The sequence below is a fragment of the Geospiza fortis genome, unplaced genomic scaffold, assembly GCF_000277835.1.
Source record: "Geospiza fortis unplaced genomic scaffold, GeoFor_1.0 scaffold408, whole genome shotgun sequence".
Classification (NCBI taxonomy): domain Eukaryota; kingdom Metazoa; phylum Chordata; class Aves; order Passeriformes; family Thraupidae; genus Geospiza; species Geospiza fortis.
The window spans coordinates 5511062-5529712 of record NW_005054330.1 but is presented as its reverse complement, the minus strand read 5'-3'; the positions used below and the strand labels follow the sequence as shown (position 1 = coordinate 5529712).

At 48.1% G+C, this 18651-nt stretch overlaps 1 protein-coding gene across 2 annotated transcripts in view; it reads left to right on the top strand.

Moving 5' to 3' along the window:
• The first annotated feature begins 345 nt into the window (after window positions 1-345).
• The window catches only part of TPCN1 (two pore segment channel 1), a 27554-nt gene continuing 9248 nt past the window's right edge, over window positions 346-18651 (top strand). Inside the window, exons 1-18 of one of the 2 annotated variants that reach the window (XM_031057447.1) lie at window positions 346-520; window positions 3134-3258; window positions 5679-5855; window positions 6704-6817; window positions 7649-7779; window positions 8939-9027; window positions 9607-9641; window positions 10184-10242; window positions 10974-11073; window positions 11958-12074; window positions 12933-13057; window positions 14638-14686; window positions 14885-14948; window positions 15720-15764; window positions 16943-16999; window positions 17091-17144; window positions 17427-17499; window positions 17708-17815. In XM_031057447.1, the coding sequence (XP_030913307.1) occupies window positions 430-520; window positions 3134-3258; window positions 5679-5855; window positions 6704-6817; window positions 7649-7779; window positions 8939-9027; window positions 9607-9641; window positions 10184-10242; window positions 10974-11073; window positions 11958-12074; window positions 12933-13057; window positions 14638-14686; window positions 14885-14948; window positions 15720-15764; window positions 16943-16999; window positions 17091-17144; window positions 17427-17499; window positions 17708-17815 (1613 nt within the window). In that variant the 5' untranslated portion in view covers window positions 346-429. The remainder of the gene's footprint in view (window positions 521-3133; window positions 3259-5678; window positions 5856-6703; window positions 6818-7648; window positions 7780-8938; window positions 9028-9606; window positions 9642-10183; window positions 10243-10973; window positions 11074-11957; window positions 12075-12932; window positions 13058-14637; window positions 14687-14884; window positions 14949-15719; window positions 15765-16942; window positions 17000-17090; window positions 17145-17426; window positions 17500-17707; window positions 17816-18651) is intronic. The other variant, XM_005421473.3, reaches the window with a different exon arrangement.

Here is an 18651-nt window from a genome sequence, read left to right as displayed (position 1 = left end):
TCTGTTTTCTTTTTCATGCTGGAGGTTCTTTGCTGTGCCTGCTCAGCACTTCCACTCCTCTCCCCGTTAGCTCATCGTGAGCAAGTTGTGCTAAATGCCAAAACACGAGAGCGCAGCACATTCGCCAGCACCACGCTTGTGCCTGGCAGCTCCTCGTCCTGCAGCTCAACCTTCCCAAATCTCACCCCGGGAAACACCCAGGGAAAGGATCTCACTCCTCATCCTGCAGCTAAACCTTCCAAAATCTCACCCTGGGCAACACCCAGGGAAAGGATCTCACTGAGCTCTTCCTCAGAGGGGAGGAGGGGAGAAGCCGCTCACTTCTGCAGGCAGCAGAGCAGGATCTTTTGTGCGGAGCTTTGCCCTGAGGAGCGGCTTTGGGAAGGAAGGGGAGGCAGGAACGGCGGGCTGCGAGCACCAGGGGCTGCCATGCAGTGGAGGGAGCTGCCTGCCATCTACCTCGAGGATCCCGGGAGCCCCGTGCAGAGATCCTCCTATCTCATTGAGCTCCATACTGATGGTAAACGCCGTCGGGGATGTGGTGCAGCACGAGCGGAGCCGAGCTTGCATTAGTCTGTGTCATTGTTATCATGGGAGCAGCTGAGGAAATTAGCTCGCTGGAGGGCTGCCAAGCACACAGTCAGAGGGCTGCTCTTGGAATTTATTATTATTTTTATTATTATTTATGACCCAGATGATGCTGTTGCCTCAGGGATGCTAGATCAACCTTCTGGTACCTGATGGGGAAGGAGCTGATCCACAAAATGCAGCTCCCCACCGGAACACTCGAGTGCATTTGCTGTTGTCTGTGCCTGGTTTAGACAGCAGGAAAGCATCTTCATTTCTAGAGCTGTTTTTTGGTTCTGATTTGCATCTCTGAGTGCTGTTTTGTATTTGCAACCTTGGTCTCAGAGCTGGGACAGCTCTCCTGTGGGAAGCACAGAACAGGGTCCTGTCCTGGGTTTTGCTGGGGTGTGTCTTTTCCTGTGTATGTCCTTTCCAGAGGGGTTAATTTTTGCAAAAGAGCTGCTTCAGGGTTAAAGGTGATTTTGGCATCTTTGTCAAGGTTAAAGGTGATTTTGGCATCTTTGGGCAGGGTCCAGTGTGTTGGTGTTTAGGTTAATGCTACAAACCATTGCTGCTTGGATCACAGTGTGTTTTGATCCTCGTAAATGTTATATATTCTGTAATGTAAAGTCCAGGTTCTGATGAAAATATGCTCCTCCTGTAACTGTTAAGCATCAAATGTGAAAAGGTTTTGCTCTCAGGCTGCAGTTTGAGGGAGTCTGTCTTTTTGGGACGCGTCCTCAGGGAAAGCTTGGTAAATAATAACATTTAAGAACTTTTTAGAGCTTGCAATATAACGCTTCTGATTTTTGCATATGGCTGTCATCTCTTAGTTAAAAAGCAGACAAACCAGAAGGCTGCCATTCCAGCTCCCTGGATAAATAAAAACTCCATCATTCAGGTTTTTTTTTTTCAAGAGCTGTGCTAAATCAAGGGGTGTGGGGGAGGAACCGGCCTCATTCAAACATTTGTCCAGATTTTGAGTGGTATTTTAAGGGTGTGGGGGAAGCAAGGAAGAGAAACAGGCTTCGTGCTGCAGAATGCTCAGCAACCTGAGTGTGCAATCTGGAAGGTCTTCACAAACTCCAGAGAAATGTTATCTTAATTTGATTTGGGGGTGGAAGAGGCAGCTGTGGCTGTGCACTGGTGAAGGGGCTCTGATTTCTTCCCACTCCCTGCCTCTGCCAGGAGCACATGGTGCCATTTCTCTTGGTGGGTGCAGAGTTTTTGGCATGGGCTCCCTCTCCACTCCAGAGGGTGTTCTGGAGAGACTGAATCAGTAATTCATCCAGGATTATTTTGTCACAGCAAATCTTCAGCAGACTGTCATGAGAGGGGAAGAGAACCTCGTGGTGCTTTTTGCCCACTCTCAGATAACAACTTTGAACACAGAGGGAACGAGCTGCCACACCACAGCTCCTGTGCTCAAAAAAAAGGGGGGAAATCAGCACTGCTGTGCTGGCAAGCTCAATTTTACATGTACCCACTTTGGGAACATGAGGCACTGGAGGAGGGAAGTCTCTTCTGAGAGCAGGAACAGCCATGTGATGTGGGAAATGTTTGAAACTCTGAAGAACTGAGAGTGTGGCTAGCTCCACCACAGGCCCTAAGCAGGTGTCACTGCTGGGGGTTCTTTGCTCAGCATTCTTTGTCAAAGGTAAAATAAAACCCCCAGTCCCAGAAGAAGAAACCAAGTGACATTCCCTTTTTGTGCAATAATTGTCTTCTTCTTAGTTTTCATCTGGCTTAATAGCACTGAGGCTGCAGAATGCAAAAATTACTTTGGAGTTTACATACATGCCCTGTATAACTCTCCTTTGGGAAGGGCACTGTGTATGTGTAGCTCTGCTTGGGACTTGCTTTTTTTGCAATTGAATTGTTTTGGGTTTTTTTAAACAAAACCTTTATTTACAAAATCTGTTTAACACATTCAGTATGGCATTGTTCTGTAGTTCTTTGCTGGTGAGAAGGACAGGCACTCAGAAATGTCAGAATTAATGTGTGGAGTGTGAACAGAAAATTCATCTTGTGGTTTGTTTGCATCAGAGGGGTGTCAGTACTTAGCACCTCAGAGTGTTGATGTGTTATTTAGTGAAGTGCTGGGAGAAATGGGGCTTTCTGCTCAAAGTACTGACAGCTTCTCTCCTCACATTGGTGCCCCGTGGCAGGGGCAGTGCTGTGGCCATCCTTCCATGGCCTCTGCTCCAGGGACATGTGCAAAAGCTTCCTGCTCCTTCAGCAATCCCTCCTCACTGGGCTGGCCATCCTGGGAGGCTGGTGGCTGTTACCTGCCTGCTTGTAGATTGTGATGCTGATAGCAAGCTCCAGGCATGACAGCACACACCCCTGAGCCAGGAGAGCTGCTTGCTGTACTGAGTAGGAAGCTGTCTCTTCTGATGATCTTCCGGGAGCATCCCCGCGTGCAAGTGCTGCGTTTGAGTGTCTCTTTAAAGCTCCTACCTGCCAAGAGTCAATTTGTCAGTGTGCAGCTGCCACTTTCCCAGCTGCTGTGGCTGCCTGTGATCCCAGAGGCTGCTGATGGCTGATCCCTGTTTTTCTGCTGCAGATGGAGGCAGCTATGACGTGGTCAGCGATGCCTCCAGCCCCGCGGCCAGGGAGTGCTGTGCCCAGCAGAGCTCTGCCCGCCACAACTGGGAGATGAACTACCAAGAGGCAGCCATCTACCTCCAGGTGAGCCCTGCTGGGTGGGGGGACAGTGCTGTGCAGGAGCTACGCTGGTTCTTGGCCATGGGAAACAAACAGCTTCTGTTCTGAGGCTGAAAATTCAGTGCCTTGCCAAGGATGCTGCTTCGGGAGTGGGGCAGTGCTGGGGGCACCTCCAGGTAGGCTTTGGGAGTCATTTGGGGCAACCAACAACAAAATCCACATCCTTTCCCAAGGACTGTGCTGGCTGGGGGTTCAGCATGTGCACAGTTCTGCCACCTTGGCATGGAGGTTTCTGTAGCTGGTCACAGATTGTCATTTCTGCAGTCACTCCAGGGGGAATGGTCAGTGCTGTCCTGTTCTGGAAGTGCAGGTCCCAATCCTGCCTAGGCCATGGGGTGAGTGGGTGGAGGCCCAATTAGTGTCAGTCAAGTCCTGCCGGTCATGTGAGGCACGAGGGAAAGCAGAGGTCTTGATTTCTACAGGATTCAAGGATGCTGGGGTTAGGATCAGCCCAGGAGTGAAATTTATATTTGAAACAATGAAGAATCAAACCCCCCCCATGCTTCAGTTACCAGAAACACCATCCTTACTGCAGCAAAAGGTTTGCTTTTTTAAGGTTGCTGTGCATCTGGTGTGAGGAATTAGCCACCAAAACTGAGCTTCTCCCAGAGCTGTCCAGTCTGAAGTGGTTGCTGGTTCCATTACTGTCTGTCCTTCCTTCTCTTCGTTCCCTTTCAAAGTTCTGGGGTGCTTTGGACCCAGCTGGGTTTTTTTTTTGTTTAAGCCACTGCAAGGTGACAGAAACCATTTGTTCCTCTGTGCTCTGACCCCACAGGACTGAGAAATCTCACTTCTCAGATATTTTAAACTAGTGTATTTAAACTAGACCTTGACAACATTTGAACTCCATGGTGTGCTGGAGCAGCCCTGACAATGTCAGGGTGGCTCCAGCCTCCATCCCAGGCTTTTGTTTAAACTCCTGATTATTGGAGCAGCTCTGCAAAGGGTCATTGAGCTGTGCAGCTCTGATGGTAATGGGCACAGCAGGCCTGGCCCTTCAGATGGAGATGATTGCTGCTGCTGCCTTCACCGATGGCCACGGTGACACTGTCCTTGAAATGAGGTAGAATCTCTTCAACAGAGTTTTGTGAGCAGTGGCTGCAGGCAAGTGTTGGGTCTGGATAAGAGGGCTTTGCTGTCCAGGCACGTTTGGAATTGCTTGGCTCCCAGGAGGCAGGATTTAGGCTGTTTGTCATTCCACAAGTGTGTCCTGCCAGGGTGGATGGGAAGGACCCTGCTGATCCCAGCCTGGGCTCTGTGCAGGGCTGGCTCTGTCCTGCTCCAGCCCAGCTCTCTGACCCAGCAGTGTTTGTTCTGAAACCCAGTGTGAGCTGGAGTCAGTGAGACACATTGGGAACCCTCTCCTGAGTGAGTCTGGAGAATGCTTCACTTCCTAAGGGAGAGTTCCCTGACCTTGTTATCCTTTTGCAATCACAGCTATTCTGCTTTCATAGTAATAGCTTGGCTGTCCTTGCAGTAATTGCCTGCCTGGAAGATGTTAATTTAAATAAAACCTCACCACTTCTTGTGCATCTCTGTGGCCCTGCTGGGGAAAAGTGGTCCCTTATGACAGTTCCCAAGAGGCAGCAAGTTTCCTGTGAGTGACAAAGCTCCCTTGCCAGAACTGTTGACTCTAGAAAAAGAAGAATCTGTTGGGTGGTTCTGATGAAAACCCTCTAAATCTCCCCAGACTAAGTTTCATCCTAGGGGTAAAAATAATCATGATGTAGCTGTTTGAAAATGAGTTGTAGGCAAAGTGTTAAGATGGAGTATCTGACCTTTTAATGTTAATTAAGCTTTCTAGTTAAGAGAGAGTGACAAATCAGCATAGAGACTTGTTTATTTTGCATGGAGTCTGTCTTACATTCCTGAAGCAGAAAACACTGTGTGTGCTCCAATGTTTTCTCCCAGACATTTTGCAAGGCCAAGATAAGGAGGAACAACTGTCAGCCAGGTGCCCTGGGGCTTATCTGGGTGTTTTCATGTTCTGTCCTGGAGAAGTTTAATCAAATAAGTCTGTAAACATGTGGAAGTAGTTGCAAGTAAATGAAGTGCTGTGTTTGTGTTGGGATATTGGCTGAAGTTTCTTTGCCTGCCTTTACAAACTCTCCCAGCTCTCTGCCTCATTGTGAAAAGGCTCAGGGGTTTCTGAAGCAGGAGTTTGTGGATATTAAAGAGTTTCATTACTGAAATGTGGTTATGAGCAGAAGGGGATGTCCCGTGTGTGTAGAGTCCATTCCTCAATAAACACATCAACAACAGGCTGTAAATGGGAATAGTCTGTTGGGAATTGTATCTAATCCCTGTAAAAATCTGCATTCTTCACTCTTTTATAGTCCCAAGAGTCACTAATGCTGTTCCCTTCTTTATTCTTGCTGCCCTAGGAAGGAGAAAATAATGACAAGTTCTTCACTCACCCCAAAAATGCCAAAGCACTCGCTGCCTACCTCTTTGCACACAACCACCTTTTCTACCTGATGGAGCTGAGCACGGCCCTGCTGCTGCTGCTGCTGTCCCTGTGCGAGGCCCCAGCGGTCCCCATGCTCCGCCTGGGCATCTTTGTGAGTACTGGCCCTAAATGGCAGAGCCTGCTTGCTCTGCAGCCTGGGGAAGAGGAAAATGATGGCCAAACAGAGAGGAAGGAGGAGGCAGTAAGAGGAAAAAAAATCCACCTGGTTTGTTCTGTAAATGGTTGACAGCAGACAGGCCAGACAGCAAAACTTCCTTTTTCCATCTGATCTAGGCAGACCACAATGAAAGTGATACTCATTTCGTGTTATCAATTTGTCCAGTTCTTCATTTGGTAACAGAAATAGGTGGGTTTTTCCTTTTTCGTGAGATAACTCGGCAGTCTGTGGGCTTTGATGGGGTGGTTTCAAAGCTGTTGTCAGGGCTGGTGCCATTACCCCAGCACCTCCAGTGGTTCCTAGAACACAGATCAGGACCTTCCTTGTGATTGTCCAGAATTCTAATTCAAGGAAAAACCCTTCTCTGTATAAACTTTCCCTGCCCAGAAACTCTCCTTCTTGTGTTCCACTAAAAAATTACAGTCTCCATCTTTTTTCAAAGTGTTTCTGCTCCAGTTGTTGATGTCTTGGCCTTTTGTTTCAAATGTATCAATAACTTTTTTCCTGTGTTGCTCAAGCCCAGAAGGGACATGGATTTCAGGAAATTCTGGCCTGGTACTGCTTAGAGAAAAACTGCACAGGCTTTAATAAAAGCACAGAGCAGTAGATATAGAAATGTTGAAAAACACTGCTGTGTTAGCTGTAAAAAAGTGGCTTGGGGTTTTCCTGCATGCCACAAGGCAATGCTCAGACTGCTGTCAAACCCAGCTGCTCCTTGGAAAAGGAGGGGCAGGAGTGTGGCCTCTGCTGTGCTGCTGTTCTCACCAAGCTGTGCTGCACAGGTCCACGCTACCCTGGAGCTGTTCGCGTTAATCGTGGTCGTCTTTGAGCTCTCCATGAAGATGAGGTGGCTGGGCTTCCAAACCTTTATCAGGCACAAAAGGACTATGGTCAAGGTGAGTTATCTGCTTGATTGTCAGGGTTTCTCCTTTAGCACCTCCAAGAATCAAAGATCCAGGTGCAATCTTGGCCTGCACTGCAGCAGGGCGGTGTAGCTGCTGTGTCCCAGCTGCTGGATGATTCATGTGAGATCCCTCAGCTCTCAGAATCTCTGTTGCTCACAGTGACTCTAAGATGTGTTAGAAAGTCTAAGAAGGAGTCAGAACTCTTCTGGTCTCGTTCTCAAGGTTGTGTATTGTATCTTACCTATAAAATTCTTTCTCCAACCCGCCAAGGTCCATTCAGCAGGTCAGACAGAGGCACACTAACACCCTCAGGGTGGTGGTGTCTTTTTATACTAAAAACTACATGTACATTATTTACCATAACTTCCCAATACCTATCACCTATGTTAGACAGTGAGCTTCTACTCTATACCAATCCAAAAGTGCCAGCATCACCTGGAACATGGAGGCCAAGAAGAAGAAGGAAAAAGGACAAAGCACGCCCAAATTCCTCCATCTTGGGACCCTGAGCCCCCATTCTAAAAACCTCAAAAATCTATTTTTTCACCCCGTGACAAACTAACTGTTATTCTACTTAAACTCTCTTGACTTGTAATTCTTCATATAAAGGTGGTAATTTGCTCCATGGGTCAAGATCAAAGGCACAGGGGTCTTGGGCTCTGTGCCAAGGTCTCTGAGCCTCCTGGGCAGGGGCTCGAGTCCTCCAGGGCAGCCAGAGGAATTTCCTGGGTTCTGACACTCGGGGACACCTCCCATCCTTCAAATGTGCAGATGAACAGGTGGTGAGGCAGAGCTTTGCCTGTGATCCCCCCTTTCTTGCAGACGTGTGTGCTGTTGGTGCAGTTCATCGAGGCCATCGTGGTGCTGGTGCGCCAGACCTCGCACGTGCGCATCACGCGCGCCCTGCGCTGCATCTTCCTCGTGGACTGCCGCTACTGTGGGGCTGTCAGAAGGTGATGCTGGGCTCTGCCCTCACTCCTGGGGCTGGGCTGGAGGGAAAGCACTCAGATCCTGGAGTTGGGCGTGGGTCTTGGGTCTTCGAAGAGACAGGAGCTGTTGTTGGCTGTTGTAAGGTTGTTTATTGTGTGAAAACATCAGTCTCAAAGAGTTCAGAGTATTGAGGTCTGTGCTAAAGCTTCCTGGCATAGAGTCCTGATGTTCTGAGCAGCAGCTAGCAGCTACTATCCCCTTTTTCCTTCTTCCCCTTTGCACCCCAATACAGGGGGATTTTATTCATAAATCATCCAATCAGCTAAAAACACGATTCTAAAACATTCTTCCTATCTGAGCTTGATTCTAATGTGTGAAAGTAGTGTCGGTTCTTACCCAAAATCTACACATGTAGTTCTGTCTGTTCTATCCAGAAATGCAAGCAGTGTTCTGCTGTTTTCATTATGTCTGGCACTAAGTTAATTTTGTGAAAGATAACACTACTGAACTTTAAACTAGGCTTTATGGCTTTTACTAGTTAACACAGTTTCTTAGGGCGCTTAAAATATATTTCTACTTAAAACTAAAGCTTGCGCTTTTACTTCATGTCTGTGTGGCTTAATATATTTCATTTTCTCTAAAGGTTCCAATTTAATCCCTGCATTCCTTTCTCTCTCTGAGGGACTCAGAGAGGCTTCTATTTCATGCATTCCAACAAAATCCTGCAAGCATCCCAGGAAAGTCAGTGTCTTTCACTGGCATTTGTGTTGGAGATGGTTGCACTGTGAGCTAAGTGTGGATGTGCTGGTGGTGCACAGGGCTTGGGTGTATAAACCAGCTCAGAGAGACCAGCACAGGGTGTGGCTGCACTGGCTCTGCTCCTGGGCTTGCCTGGAAACTGCACAGTGAATCAGGGCTGGTCTTCAGTCTGCAGAAGGGGAGTTGACAACATGACATTAGTGTTGTTTGCAGTACCTGAGAGCTGACTGCAAAGGACAGATGGGTAGCTTGGAAATGATCCTAATTTAGCAAGCTTTCTACTTTTAATCCTTGGAGGGAGTGGGAAGAAAGCCCTCAAGTGTGGGGGGGGTGGTGGTGGTGGGTTTTTTTCTTTCCCCTGACAACCTGGAGGAGTAAATGTGCAAATTTTAATTTATTAATGTTTTCTCTTATTTTTTTCAGAAATCTGCGACAGATCTTCCAGTCCCTCCCACCATTTATTGACATCCTTCTCCTCCTGCTTTTCTTCATGGTGATTTTTGCTATTCTGGGTGAGTTGTATTCATGGGTGGAGAAGTGATGCTCTTAACCAGTGATTGTCCAAAAGCAACATGAGCAGCCTGGATGAATATAAAGCTGATCAAATCCAAAGTGTTGCCAGGATCTTCCATTTATCCCATTTCATCTGCAGTCAGGAAGGCAGAGTTAAAACATCAAAAAAATCTGACAGCTGGGTATTTAATTTTGAGACAAAAGCCCTTTTGACCTCTTCCAGAGCACAGTCAGTGGTGTATGTTTTCAAGCTCTGCTTCCACCAGCTCTTCCTCAGTGTTAACACTTTATTCTGCATCCCCACAAATGCATGTGTCTGGAGTGTACCTGCTACAGCCCAAACCATCCCCAGAAAGTTTATTTTCCAAAAGGAGGATTGAAATGCCAATGACATCTATTGGCAAATCTCTGTGGAGAAAGTCTTCCCGACACTCCCATCCTCAGGGTGTCAGGGAGGATTTGCTTGTTAGTGGGACCTTCCCTTTGGGAACTGCTCCACTGCTCGGCATTGAACTGACTTTATTTTTGTTTGTTCTTTCTCCTTTCTTTCCTCCTCTATTTCTCTGCTGCCTCTTTAGGTTTTTACTTGTTTTCTCCTAACCACTCGGATCCAGTGAGTATCTTGATTTTTTCATTAAGAATTCAACATTACAGTGCAGTCATAGTTTATTAAACCATGTGAGACCAAACACAGGCTGCTCCAGGCAGTGTCACCCTGCTCTACCCTCTGTGGGGAGGAAGACTGTGGAAGGAACTTCCTCCAAGACAGGATGTCCCAAAGGGAACATTCTCAAAGTTGTTCCTTGTTCTTGGTGCCTTCATTCAGCCAAAAGAGCCACCTGCCACTGTCCCCAGGGGAGGAGGTGTCTGAGGCAAAGCTCAGCCACTTCCACTGCTGTGGTCAGAGTCCAGCAGCCATTGGTTCCTGCTGCTGCCCAGGAAAAAGTGCTTATAAAAATGTGCTTTTGGTTTAACTCTTCACACACCATTTCTCAGGGAACTTTAAAAATGCTGAAGCACTTTTCCCTAGGGAGGGCATCAGGGAACTGTGGAAGTGCCTGTATCCAGAGGGGTGGGGGGAACTGGTTGTTTCTTTGAACAAAATGTCCCTGTGAGTTCCTGCTTGCATTTTGTCATGGGAATTTTTTCTTTCAGTACTTCAATACCTTAGAGAACAGCCTGGTGAATCTCTTTGTGCTTTTGACCACTTCAAAGTAAGTTCATGCTCTTCTATCTCAGTCTTTCCCTTTGTCCCCAAGGAGTCTGCCAGAGCCAAGAGTTTATCTGCAGAAATGCTCTGTCTCCAAATCTGTGACCCCTTTCCTCTGCTTGAGAGAGAGAGAGATGTCCAGGGTCAGCCTGCATGGGAAGAGCTGCTATTCCATTTTACTTTAGGACACTGTGACCTCAGCTGCAGAGTTATCTCTAAGGACTCAGATGTCTTCATCACTGTGAGGGCAGTAAGGGGGAAACAGCTTTGTTAGGCCTTGGTTCAGGAAGGGAAAATGTGTTTGTGCTCCTTTGTCAGCCAACAGCTCTCTGTTGAGAAGTAACTTCCCATTCCTGTGCTGCACTTCACCTGTCTGCTAGGAAATTGGGATAACAGCAGTGAGTAAATATTGATCTGCTGTCAGGGAGAGCCCTGGGGATTAGGAAATTAGCAAAGGATGGAAGAAATCTGAGGTGGTAACACCTGCACCAGGGCTGTACTGCTGTTGTTAAGTACCAAAGCATAGCCCTTAACCACACCACAAATCCCATTTGGTGTTTGGGGCGTGTGAGGAATGTGCTTGCCACATTTATTATTATTCTGAGTTTTGTACAAATGTGCAGATCTTTAGATGTGAGTTCGTACACACACACCCCCCTGCCCTCCCTGTGCCTGTTGCCTGTGCTGTGTGCCATGAGGATTTTGGGGTTCACCCTTGTGTCCTTTGGGATGCAGTTTCCCTGATGTGATGATGCCATCCTACGCCCGCAACCCCTGGTCCTGTGTCTTCTTCATCGTGTACCTCTCCATCGAGCTCTACTTCATCATGAACTTGGTGAGTGCCCAGGGGAGCACTTCCCTTCCCTCTGCCTGCTTTTGGAGCTCATTGCTCAGCAGAGTCTTCCCCATTCCCAGAACTGCTCTGCAGTCATCTCAGACCCTTTGGCAGAACACTTCTAGAGGTGGCAGCTTGGCTACAGATAGAACTCTTTTAATGTCTAACCACGAGGAATTGAACTAAATCACAGAAAACCAAATTATATGAGCATCTTTCAACTACTCTGCCATTAATATCGTGCTTGGAGTGACATACTCGGTTGCATGAAATTTATTATCCTTCTCTGTCTTAATTATTTATCATAAAATGGCATTTTATTATCTGGACTTGCCCGAAATACTTTGTAAATCAGTTTGAAGGGGATGGAATTACTCAGGATGGCAGGGCTGCAGTGCTGATCACTGCAGAGTGAGAGCATGGCTGCCCAGGGGAGGATGTGAGTGCTGGAAAAGGCCTTGCCAAAGGAGCTGAGGAATTCTGCAGCCCAAGGTGAGGGATTTGATGCTTGTGGTTGGATTTCACTGCCTCCCCACATGGAGGGTTGGCTTTGCTCTGTGTTAGCCAAAGCTCCCAGGAAGGGTGGATCCAGAGAGCAGCCCTCAAACCCTGCTTTCCAGGAACAGATCAGGGCATTTTAATCTTTTGATATGGTTTTCTGCTGGCATTTTTGTACCTCTTAAATCCCATTAGCAGGTATTGAGAGGCCAGAAATATCTGGACCTCCTCCAAAAAGTGGATCAGAGCTTGGGGATCCCTTTGTGGGCTCCCTGGTGCCAGCAAGCCCTCACCAACTCCATCAGCATCTGCTGTGCCTCCCTGAAACCCTGCAGAGTATAAAGGTCAAAACAGCACTTTTTGGGTTTTTTTTCCTGTCTTCTCAGCTTCTGGCTGTTGTGTTTGACACTTTCAATGACATTGAGAAGAGGAAGTTCAAGTCCCTGCTGCTGCACAAGCGCACGGCCATCCAGCACGCGTACCGGCTGCTGGTCACCAAACAGGTACAGCTGGGCCAGCAGCACCCTGGGCTGGCTGCTGACCTCCAAAACACGGGCTTTTTTCTCTGTTCATTGTGATCAGGCTCACCATGGGCTGGTGGTTTTTTCTTTCATTCACATTCACCTCTGTTAGTGGAGAAAAAGCAGAGTGCTCTGAATTTCAGCCCTGCGTGAGGTTATGGCTTGGTAAAATGAGGGAGGTTTGTTCTGGAGTGTATGTGATCATTGATTTCTCTCTGAATCAGTCTGGGTCACTTGAGGACTTGTTTGGCTTACCAGGCATCACTACTGAGAGGAGGGATGGGTCATACAATTGAAAATATAATCCATTCTCTAGATCCTGCACAAGTGAGCAGTGCAGAAACAGAAGGAATTCACCTACAAACAGCTTTTAACAGGGACAAGCACTGTGGGGAGAAAGTTGAGTTCTTGCTTAACTTGTTGGAGCAGCAAGAGAAATAAGACCCAAAAATAACTAACCCGCTTCTAGTAGATTAGTTCATGTTTAGTGCACATAGCTGATGGTCTTTAAAAAGTGCCATGATGGGATCTGTTAGGCTGCCTGCTAATTTTCCAAGAAGAGGGGTTGAACTCTGCTTGGGGTGTCTGGTTGGACAATTTTCAGGTGATGGGGCAGCAGGGAACAGTTCTGCATTTGCTGGAGGGACCCATTGCCAGAAAGGCTTTCTGATCTCTGTGCCCGGGGATGAGCTTGGTGTGTTAAAGTAATAGCTCAGAGTGCTTTGGGGGCTCAGTTATAACGTATGAAATCCTGCTTAAAACAAATCCAGAGTGAGAATTAAAAGCTCTGTTCATTCCTGCCTGCTGCTGCTGCTTCTGACAGCGTTCCTTTGTTGCCAGAGGCCATCTGGAATTTCCTTCAAGCACTTCGAAGGGCTGCTGCGGTTCTACAAGCCTCGGATGTGTGCCAGGGAGAGATATCTCACCTTCAAAGCACTGAACCAGAGCAATACCCCTTTAGTCAGGTAGGATGGTCCTGCTGCTGTGTCACTCACATATTTGATGAGAATCCTTTCGCTAGGATTTTTCTCCTGAGAAGCTGAGAAGCCTCAGAAAACAAGTGTAAACAATAACTATCTGATGGCTGTGGAATGTGGTCTGGAGGTGGTTCACCAACAGGTGCATCTTTGATTGCGCTCATGTGGATTGTTTTTACTTGATGACCAATCATGGTCCAGCTGTGTCGAGGCTCTGGCCTGTCAGAGATTTTATTATCATTCTTTTCTAGCCTTCTGATGTCTCCTTTCTCTTTCTCTAGTATAGTTTTAGTGTAGTATTTTTAATATAATATATATCATAAAATAATAAATCAGCCTTCTGAAACATGGAGTCAAGATTCTCATCCCTTCCCTCGTCCTGGGGATCCTCAAACACCACCAGCACACTGCTGCACCCAGAGCAGGGAGCTTGCTGCACTCCCTGCAGCTGGGCTGTGCTTTGGAGAGGATGGCTGGGTTTATGGAGGGATTTTCTGGCAAGCAGGGAGCTGGGAGGGGTGAGTACCCTCAGAGCTGAGGTGCTGGAGTTCCTGCGTGCCCTCTTGTGGATACAGCACTGCTGGCACTCCCAGGCAGGAGCTGCTTCCCTCTCCCCTGGCAGAGCAGAGGCAGGAGCTGGGGAGCAGCACTGGAGTCTGCCTGGAGCATTTCCTCACTCACTGCAGCCTCACAGGCTTAACAAGTTTTTGCTTTTTTCCAGCAGCTGGCTGTCCCCCCCAGGGCTTTGTTAATTAAAATTTGGTTCTGTTGGTGCTTTCAGGGCTGCCATCCTCTGTGTTATGAGGCAGAGAATTGCCATTCTGGTGGGGGTGGGTGCAGCTAACGCCAGCCAGCAAGGGAGTAGAGGGAATTAGAGCAGGAGACCTGCTCTTCCTTTTCCTTTGTTCCAGCCACAGACAGGTTCCAAGTGACTCTCCTATGAAACTGGTGCTGATGCTTCTCCTTGAAGTCAAGTGCCACGGAGAAGTATTGAAAATGGCCCAGGGAGAAAGACTGAGTTGTGAAATTTAGGCACCAATGTCATCAGTAAGAGTCAGAGAAGTTCAGCATCCTCACTTCCAGACACATAAAAGCTGTTACAGGCCTGACCCTGGGCACCTAGACAGGCACTCATGTTCTATGAGTTTCTTTGCTTTCATGTCCTTTTTCAAACTTCATTTTTACCTTGAAAAGAAAATGTGCAGAGATGTTAGAAAAGGACTGTAGGAGTAATTAAGCCAGTCCAAGACTTCTTCATGAAGAGCAGTGCAATCTCCATCCCTTGGAGCTGGCTTCTAAGCCTCAGGTCTTTCCTCTCGCTGGAGTTCAGCAGAGTCAGAGTTTCCCTTGAGGGCTGAAGCATTACAGAAAGGAGATTCTGGCTATTGTCAATCAGGAACCTTTGGCCAGGCTGGGAGGAGGTCACTGCTGAGCCCTGTCAGCTGCTGGGCAGTTCTGATAAGGAGTTAATGACTCCCAGGGACTCTCCACTGGTGATGTCTGACAGGGACAATTAAGGATCTGCTCACCCTCAAGGCTCTGATCAGATGTTTCTTTCTGTTTTGCAGTCTAAAGGATTTTTACAATTTCTATGAAGTTGTTGGCTTAAAATGGAAGGTAAGAGTTTGTTGGGTGGAGAGGAAGAAAACCATGTGTGGGAGGGAGAGAAAAGGAGTGCTTAGAGAGGAGCTGGATGAGAAACAAAGGCAATCTGAGAGAAGCACTGCTGGGGATAGGGTGGGTCTCCATCCCTGCCCTGTTTTTTTGCCTGGGTGAGGCTCTGGCTGCTGCTGACTGTGGCTGTTCTGCTTCCAGGCCAAGCGGAACCGCGAGCACTGGTTCGATGACCTGCCACGGACTGCCTTCCTTATCTTCAAAGGTAACTCACTCTTTTCATGGCAGCTTGGGCTCAGCTGGCAGGAAGAGCATTCTGTACAAAGACAGGACACTCTGAAGGGACTTTCTCTTGTGTCCCTGGCAAACACCTGAGGGAAGGCATTCTAACCAACTCCGTGTGTATCCAGAGCCTCCGAGGCCAGAGACTTGGATTCAGAGTCTCCAGGAGGATTTCTGTCCTGGAAATATTCCTGCAGTGACTGTGGACTGGGATTTGGGTTGTCACAAAAGCTCTCAGGCTGCCTGGTCCTATTCAGGTCGAGGACAGCAGTTTTGGGAAGTGAAGAGAGGCCTGAAACCCCCCTCATGTCCTGCCAATTTACCTCCTATGTCCCAAGTTCCCTGACTGGATGTCACCATTCAGAATTAGGAACCTGCAGCTCTTCTGAGGTGATGTGTGCTCCTGGGGAGCAGCTGACACCCTCTGATCCAAACACAGCTGCCACAGGAGCCCTCAGAGCTCTGCTGATGCTCCCAACCCTCCTTGTTGTTCCAAACACAGAGCATTTACCTCTGTCCACTCCAGAATTAGTACATAGAGACCAAACAGGGCATCTTGGGGGCTAAGGATAAGGACTTCATTGCTGCTGAAATTCTAAAGTATATTTAAACTTGTTCCCCAAAAGTGGAAGTTAATCATCTGCTGATCTATTTAGCTTCTATGGAAAATGTCTCTAGGGAGAAGACAGAGGGATCTGTGGTGTGGAGGATGGTGTAAACCATGGTTTGTTTTGTCATCCTTTCCTCCACACAGGCATCAACATCCTGGTGAAGTCCCGTGTGTTCCAGTACACCATGTGTGAGTAGGAATAATCTGCTTGGCTCCCTTGCTCGTGTGGCTCTGGTGTGCTGGCTCTGCCAGCCCTCCAAGGAATTTGGAGGAACTTTCACAGAATTCCCAGAATCACTGGGCTGGAAGAGACTTTCAAGATCATCGAGTCCAACCCAGCCCCAACAGCTCAAGCAAACCCTGGCCCCCAGTGCCACATCCAGGCTTTGTTAAACACACCCAGGGATGAGGACTCCACCACCACCTCCCTGGGCAGAACATTCCAGAACTTTATCACTCTTTCTGTAAAAAACTTTTTCCTGCTATCCAACCTGTATTTCCCTGGGTGCAGCCTGAGGCCGTGTGCTCTGGTTGTGTCAGTGCTGCTGGAGACAGAGCCCAGCCCCAGCTGAGCACAGGCACCTTTCAGGAGGTTGCAGAGAGTGATGGGGGCAGCCCTGAGTCTCCTTTTCTCCAGGCTGAGCACCCCCAGCTCCCTCAGGGGTTCCTCACAGGGTTTGTGTTCCCCTCACCAGCCTTGTTGCCTCCTCTGCATGCACTCAAGCATCCCAATGTCCTTCCCAAACTTGGTGTGGTCTGAGCTGTGGTTCATGGACAAATACTGGAGTTTGGTGGGGAGGGAGGGAACTGCTGCATTCCAGAACGAGAGCCTGGGCTCTCAGCTCTCGTTCTGGAGAGGCTCCCTGGCTCACTGCACAGCAGCCCTGGGGGGCTTGTTGCATTTAGGTGGGTTGGTGGTCAGCTTTCCCAGGCCTTGGGGAGTTTATTTTGCAGCTGAAGGATGCTGGGTGAGGAAGTGCCTCCCCAGTGAGCCACCTTGTGTTTGCTCTCACTGCTGGAGGGATTGTTTGGCAACTGAACTGCCTGAGATAGGGAGTCTGTGCTTCTCTCCTCTAGAGGAGGAACAGTGCTTCCTCCTGGTGCTACCTGCTGGCTTCTGAGTGATTGTTCCTACTCAGTAATTTGGGGTTTTTTTACATTTTAGTTTTGCTTCTTTTTTGAACATAAAGGCACTGCATCTCTTAAAGGCCTGGAGAAAGACATGGGGGAAGACTCACAATTTGTGAGTTCCCTTTGTTCACTGACTTGGAACCAATGCCACTTGTCCTATATTGTATTCTTTTTGTTGCCCTAAGAAATGGATACCCAGGAGTGGTTTTGCTATGGGTTTTTCCTTTCTTTTCCAGACACTGTGGTGGCTGTGAATGGAATTTGGATTCTTGTTGAAACCTTCATGCTGCAAGGTAGGAAACATCACAGCTTGTTGCTCCAGTGTGGTGCTGGGGGATTGGAAAAAAAGGGAGGACTTGAGAAAGCTGTTCTTGTGTCTTGCAGGAGGGAATTTCTTCTCCAGGAATGTCCCTTGGAGCTACATAGTCTTCCTCACAAGTAAGCTGATGCCTCCCAGCAGAGCTGTGTCATTTCCTGAGGAGCTGGGAAGGGAATTGAAGTTATGGGTGTAGAGCCTCCATCCAGAACAATGGTGTGCCTGGCAGGGATTGTTTTGTAGACTTCTCCAGAGAGAAATCTCCATGAACACAGGGAAATGTGTTGATTTGGAGGAGAAAAGTCTCTTTGGCACCTCACTGACAATGAGGAGGATGGGTGGGGTCTGTTAAACTCCTGTTTATTTCTGTGGGGCTGCTCATTGCTGGTGCTCTTGTGTTGCAGTCTATGGCGTGGAGCTGCTCCTGAAGACCACTGGGCTGGGGCCTGTGGAGTACCTGTCCTCAGGCTGGAATCTGTAAGTGCACATTCACCTTTTTGGGTTGGAAACACCAACTCCTGAGCCAAGCCTGGAGAGAGGAGGCCGTCAGCCAGCTGTTACAATTCTTCTGCCCCTGGCCTCGTGCATCTTGTTAGGCTGGAGCAGCACCACCCCCTCTTCTCTGCTGAAGCACTGCTGATAACTCACTGCTCTTACATTAATTTTATTTCATTTTTCTTTCCAGCTTTGACTTCTCAGTCACCCTGTTTGCATTTTTGGGGCTCATGGCACTGGCATTCAACATGGAGCCCTTTTACTTCATCGTGGTCCTGCGACCCCTCCAGCTGCTGAGGTGAGCTGGGAAAGGCTGGGAAGGAAGAATTCCAGAGAGCAGGTGGGAGAAAACAGGGCTTGTTTTGCATCAGTCCCACTGGGGACTGAGCTCCTTAGCAGGAGAGGGCAAGGATTGCTCTGTGGGAATGTGACCGTGGCCAACGGCAATTGCGTGGGGTAATGGGATTAGCCCGAGTTACCAAAATGAGAGATAACAAAAACTTGGGATGGGATATGAAAACCCCGTGCTTTGGAGCTTAAGCTGATCTCTAATGGAGATCAAGGGATTTGCTGGGGGCAGATTATCCTGTGTCTGCCTTCGTGGGGTTCTTACACCTCCTCTAAGTTGTCTGATGCTGTTCAGAGAAAAGCTTTTCTGTCAGGGTGAGATGGTCTGAGCCAGTTTAATAATTTCCATTGAATTACCAGAAATTACAGCTTTCAAAGGATGCTGCTTTCCAGGGTGAAGTAGTGCCCTGCTCCAACTGCATCTCACACTTGGAGCAAGACCATGGCCTGTCACCTCTCTGCAGTTCAGGGAGCTGGGGCTGATTAACCCTCTCATGTCGAGGTACACTCACCTTCACAAACACCTCCAGAGCCACAGGGGGAAGGGATTTGAGGTGAAATGTTTCATTAAAAACAAGCTGATGTAATTTAGCTCTTCAGTGAGGATTTTAAGAACACTTCATGACACTCAAGAGGGGGAAAAAAATAATGTTTTCTCTGTTCCTCCCCTGCCAAAGCCTGTTTGGCAGCTGTGTTTCTCTGTAAAGGCTGATGGGGTTGCCAAATCTTAAATTAGCAGGCACAGTGTAGTTTTCTTTCATCAATTTTTATTGGGTCATTGGGGAA